The sequence below is a fragment of the Episyrphus balteatus genome, chromosome 4 (assembly GCF_945859705.1).
Source record: "Episyrphus balteatus chromosome 4, idEpiBalt1.1, whole genome shotgun sequence".
Classification (NCBI taxonomy): Eukaryota; Metazoa; Arthropoda; class Insecta; order Diptera; family Syrphidae; genus Episyrphus; species Episyrphus balteatus.
In genome coordinates this window covers 7004321-7010320 of record NC_079137.1, presented here as the reverse complement: position 1 = coordinate 7010320, position 6000 = coordinate 7004321, and the positions used below count along the sequence as shown (strand labels likewise).

Sequence of the window (6000 nt, the reverse complement as noted above, 5' to 3'; positions counted from 1 at the left end):
GGCTTCAGTAAAAGCAATTAAAGTTACGAATCAAGTTTCTAAATATAGTATTAGACGGTCAACATAATAGTCAACGCATTGACACCCTGATGCATGAATGACGTCAGAATCTCTTACAAAGGTGTCATGTCGTGTGATTGTCAACAGAAAATATGCAGTCAACGCATGGACAAACACGTTCACACTGTCGTTGATACACATTTTGACACTGAGAACCTTGATGGTACGTTGACAGGGTAAAGATAATGCTTTTGGCGACGTCGGAGAGCCAACGTGTTAAAGCTTTTGTCATTGAACTGTTTTTCTTTAAAGCTTCAGGCTTCCATCCCTTTTTCTGTAAAGCTTTAAAACGTGAATTAAATGGAATTCATTTTTTGTTTAACTTAAACTTCAGCTAAACTCAAGTTAAAACCTTGACTGTGAAACTGGGGCCAAAAGTATCTCATCGTTTCAAAGATACAAACATGACTATGGCATGAATCAAAGTAAAGAATAACTTAGTGGATTTACTGAATTACATGTTTTAAAACTCTGCCACAGATAATTGATCAACATCTTATAAAATGGACGATAAATCGTGCTGTAAAAAAAATATCTATATATTCACCTCTATCCTATTTTTCGCTCCGAATTGAATTCGTTACCGAAATTTTTAGAACACTATAATTCGCAAGAATTGAAAACGAAATGAGATTTGATACACCTGTTTTTTTTTTAAATGAAATTACATATTGCTATCGTAAATCAAAATACGAAATCACGACTATTAATTCCTGAGGCTCTTGTTCAAAGTATAAATAACTAACAATCAATTAATTACATTCAATAAATGCTATATTTACACATTTGCAATTAAATAAATTACAAAAGACAAAAAATATTAAAATACAGCAATTCAGAAGAATTACTTATTCGCTCTCCAAATGGGAAACAGTAAAATCAGAAGCTTCAAGTTTTGACTCTTGCTGACTGAATTTAACTGCTAATAATGGCGCCAGCGCATATATTATATTTTACAACAATTATAAACAAAGTTAATAATCGTTATTTGCACATCCTAAGTCGAGGGACTGATCAAGATTGAGAAGGCAAAAGCTGTCCAAAATGTGTAGAAACATTTCTTTATAGGAGAACGGGTTCGAATTCCATAGTCAGTATTATTTAAAGACGCAAGTAGTAGTTTATTAAGCAATTGATTATAATTCCTCTACAAATTTATGTAGAAGATTTATTTGGGCTATTGCATAGAATAGTCAAAAACGAATCTGGAGCTGAAACAAATCTATAAAATGCGAACACAATGGCACGTAAAAAGTAGTGGAGATCCCACGGACGTAAAAAGATTTGATGACCCTAGTAGGTAGTAAGTTAATAGCGTCTAGTTCTTATTTTAGTTAACTATTATTTTTTTCCTTGTTAGACGATTACTGTTTAAAATTTCTCATTGCAATTTCTTAAAACATTCTTCTTTTACAAACAATAATTAACTTTTTTTTCTAATAATAATAATAAAAAAAAAACATCTAACCATACCCGAAACGTTTGTAGATAAAAAAAAACCTATACCCCCCACCAAAATCAAAACATAATAAGTAAAAACTTATCTTATAAATGAATAAAATTTGTAAATAAAAATTTAAAAAACAAGGAATTTTTAGAAATATAAAAAAAAACTTGAAAAAATTCAATGCTTCAATGTTTGTTTTGTATATAAATTATGCGCTACTTTTTAAGATGACTGTTATTTTTTTGTTAAAAAGGTATGTTTTTTTTATAATTATTTCATAAATTTATTGTTATGATGTATCTAAAAATGTCTTTAATTTTTTTTTATTTATATAATAAATAATTATTTGTTTTTTTTTTTCTGATTTGTTTTTTATATTTTTAATTTTTTTTTTTTTAAATCACTAGAATGTTTCTTTTGTGTTCTTAAAAATTTATAGCACTATAGCCTATGTTATGTTGTATATATATGTAATGTATGTGTGTAAAAATATTTATGTATACAAGGGGTTTCGTATACATATATTAATAGATACAAGTTTTTTTTTTTTTATTTTGTGAAATATTATTAATATACGTACAGAATATACATATAATATTCCCTAACAACGTTGTCGCTATACTCCTCTTCTCTTCAACCTATTTTTTGTTTTCTTATTTAAATTTTTTTAGTTTAATAATAATATAAACTATAAAATATCTATTTTACAGTTTTTTTGATAAAGATTTTTTTCATTTTTTTTTTGTATATAATTTTTCCCTATTTTTTAAATTTAATATTAAATATGAAATTTTATCATCATGTGTGTGTGAGTGTGTTTTGAGTGTATTTGTGTGTCTTACTTGATTTTAAGCTTACGTTACATTTTTGTTTTTTTTTTTTTTATTTATTTTATCTAAAAATGTTTAGTTTATGTAAAACTTTTATTTATTTTTTTTTTATACTAATTTAGTATGTAAATGAGTTTAAAGGAAGTTTGATAGGCTTTTTCCCCATATATGTATTTTATATGATTGTTTAATATATTACATGTTTTTTTTTTTATTTTAATTTTTGGTAAGTATATAATGATTTTTTCGTAATTAAATTATTAATCTATTTCTTTAATTTATATTATTTTGCATTTGAAAGTGGAGGAGTTTTTATTTTTTGTTTATTTTATTATTTCCTTGTGATTCTGTCAATTTGTTTAAAAAAAAAAATAAAATTACATAATAATTTAATTTTTTTTTAATTAATTTAATTAATTAATTAATATATATCATTATCGTCCCATTCCATTGATTTAAGGACTAGTTTATCAAGCTCTTTGGAATCACCAGAGCTACTATTGCGACGACGATGGCTGCGACGATTAAATTTCGTCCATTTGCGATTAAGTGTTGCGAGATTCTCATTGAATTGCGGCGAAAATATAGCTGTTGGCAGTTTCATACTATTAATTGGGTTATAGCAGGCCAATCCTGACGATGTGGTTGGCGTTGTATTTGTATTCGTGGTCATATTCGTGTTTGTGGGTGTTTTGTCTTCATTGTTATCATCATCATCATCATTATTGCTGCCGATGCTAAATGATTCCTTGTCAGTTAATATCATTAAACCTTTATTATTAGACGGAGTTAATTTGAAGCATTGATTAATTTTGTTGTTGGCTGAAGATATGCTAGGAAATCGCATTGTCATGGAGGAGGATGATGTTGTTGTTGTTGTTGTTGGTTTGCCACTATTGTTATCGTGTACGCCACTGTCATTGTCATCATCATCATTATTATCAATATTAACATAATCATCATCATCATCATCATCATGTTGATAGAAAGTCTTTTTGGCGGTGGTGGTTGCAGTCGATGTAGGTGCCTCATTCATGAAATATGTTTCATTTGAATTATTGGCTAATGGCTGCTGCTGCTGATGATGTTGATGATGATGATGTTGATTATTATGAATAAACGACTTTGTTGGTGATGAAGTTGTTGTTTTTGTTGTTGTTGGTTTTGATGATGTTGTGATGATGGTAGTTGAGGTGGCTGATTTTATGAGTGGCATGGATTTAGTGTTGCATATCAATCAATCACGGTATATATAGCTACAATTCTTTGGGCTTTCTTGTGGACTTGGACTACTGGATGGTGGTGCTGGACTAGAACTACTATTTGACATAACAGGCGATGATCCCGAACTTGAATTTTGGGGACTATTTGAACGGTGTTGAGTTACTAGAACGGAATATATGAGAGTGCACATATTTTTATGAGTATTTTTTTTTTTTTTTTAATTTCAATAAAACATAACATAACAAACAATTAATATTTAATAAACATTTAACTATAATAAAATAAAATAATATAAAATAAAGGATTAAATATTGCTATTAATGAATAGGAAATGAGTTAGACAGATAGATGATCAACAAGCAAAAATTAAAATCTTTACTTAAACAAATAGTATAAAGAATATTATTGTTTTGCAAGTATAAATGAGAGTTTTAAAATGTTTTGAAATGCTTTGACCATTTATTCGGAAGTATAATTATTATTATAAACAAAGCGATGTGTATAGATTTCTGTGTCAAGGTTTTTGGGTAGAATATTTGGTTCCATCATTGCTACGGCGATACAGAATTGTCCTAGAAGTATTTAAAAATGATGGAGTTAAAAGTTTTGTAATGGTTAGCAAACCACAATACTTATGTTTGTTTGATGGGATGTTAATGACGAACTCGTTTGTTTAAATAATGTAAGAAGTCCAAAGAAAAAAGAGAGTGGTTATAACAGGTTGCTTAAAGCAAAAGCACTTTGGAGCAGTGGTTTTAACGAAAATTATATATAAGGTGTTTGGTGACGTATTGAGGAGATGAGAATTATATTTGGTCAATGCTTGTAAAAGCCATGAGCTGAGATTTTTTTGCTGCCTTAGCTTGAGTGTTAAGAATGACCCCAATTCGAAAATAATATCTATTTGGATTTGGAGACACAAGGCTCGTTATTTTCGGTCAACTAAGTACAAAAGAATTTATTAGATGATTAATTGAGAAAAAACAAGGTTTTTGATCTTAACCCCTTGTAACCCAACATCGTAAATTTTAAAATTAATAATGTCAATCGAAAGAGCTTTAGCTATAATAAAACGCGTATTTTTTAAAAATTCAATAAACTCATTATTTGCTTAGTTATTTCGAAATTTACGCAGTAAAAAAAAAAGTTTAAATAATTTATTTTTGTATTTAAATGCAAAAATTTAAACAAAAAGCTATCTTATATTTATTTTTAGGCGCATTCCTAAAATCCAAGAATAAAACCCCGTTAGTTTATGCACAAAAAATATTTTTTCTGAATTTCGTAGTTTTTACATAAATTTGCTTGTTTTTCCAAAAAAGCCAAACTTTCAACATTAACTGCCAATTAAAAACTATTGGTGCTATTTATTAGAAATATGGCGCATTATTTCGATAAAGCAATTCTTAAAGATTATGTAAGAAGCTTTAAAAGCATAAAAATATGTTTTTCACAGCTTTTGGGCGATCTTTTTCGGTTTGTTACAGAAATGTCACATGGGGCTACAAGGGGTTAAGAGGATCAACCCAACATATCACAGCACATAAATCATCATAGGACAACTCATCATGAGAATAATCATCAAACGTTTCAATTGAAGCAAATTAATTTTGAGTTAATTTTACATATTAATGTGTTTATTTTCTATTGATGAAATGTTCCCTTTGATGAAATATTATTTTTTAATGAGCTATCCATTACGATCTGTCCTGTGATTAGATGTTAACTTGATATTAGGTATTTGATCTGTTTTGGAAAAAAACAAATGATTCAGGTCATGTTTTCGAATTGATATTGGCCTCAAAGTATTGCTCATCTGGATGAAGACTGTCTTTGAAGTAGGTTTCTTTCTCGGAGAAAGCTTTTTTTGCAAGAGAAGTAAAGTTAATTTCCCCTATACGAAGGACGGACTTTTCAGTAATAAAAAAGTCTACGACAAAATCAAGGGCATTAGAAAGCACGTATTTAAGAATGGATTGGGATAAGGTTTGCTGTACTTGGACAAAATTGAGCGAAATTATCTCATTGTCTTTTAAAAAAAATGCAGTTATTTTGTATTTAGTAATCTTCCACCAATAAGCTTTGATGGAAAACAAAGGAGTTACAAAGTAACTAAACAACTGTCATATTTCAAAGGGGAAAACTAGAATTGATTAAAAAAAGATTGTACAAAATCAGCAATGTAGCATTTTTGACAACTCTAATGTACATCGTAGGCCGAATTGGATTATGAAGCACAAGAACTGGAGAATTTTGCAAATGGATGTTAAGATTTGCAATTAGGACCACCTATTTTTTTTTAATGACTGAAAGCTTTCATGTGTTTTCATCCAAAGATACAAATGAAAAAAAAATTATATGACTTAGGTAACAAAAATACCAACAGCGTATGGGAGACAGATTTATAACATATAGTTTCATAACGCAAAGAAAAATTAG

The 6000-nt window shown here is 28.5% G+C and overlaps 2 protein-coding genes across 7 annotated transcripts in view; both read right to left on the bottom strand.

Annotated features, from left to right (window-relative positions):
- Positions 1 to 2314: 2314 nt before the first annotated feature.
- The window catches only part of LOC129920248 (semaphorin-1A), an 88099-nt gene continuing 84413 nt past the window's right edge, over positions 2315 to 6000 (bottom strand). For all 6 annotated transcript variants that reach the window (XM_056001517.1, XM_056001511.1, XM_056001515.1 and 3 more), the window contains one exon: positions 2315 to 3723. The gene's annotated coding sequence lies outside the window, so the exon portion shown is untranslated. The remainder of the gene's footprint in view (positions 3724 to 6000) is intronic.
- Positions 2759 to 3751, bottom strand: LOC129918043 (uncharacterized protein DDB_G0286175-like). The gene is made up of 2 exons (XM_055998358.1): positions 3598 to 3751; positions 2759 to 3534 (listed from the first exon to the last, which is right to left on the bottom strand). Exons 1-2 carry the CDS (start codon positions 3749 to 3751, stop codon positions 2759 to 2761), a joined length of 930 nt encoding a protein of 309 aa, XP_055854333.1.

Bases quoted from the DNA above. Each gene is read 5' to 3' on its own strand.
- LOC129918043 (XM_055998358.1), bottom strand. From the start codon at position 3,751: ATGTGCACTCTCATATATTCCGTTCTAGTAACTCAACACCGTTCAAAT. The intron at 3,535-3,597 runs GTAGCTATATAT...TCATAAAATCAG, and splicing joins ACAAGAAAGCCCAAAGAATT to CCACCTCAACTACCATCATC.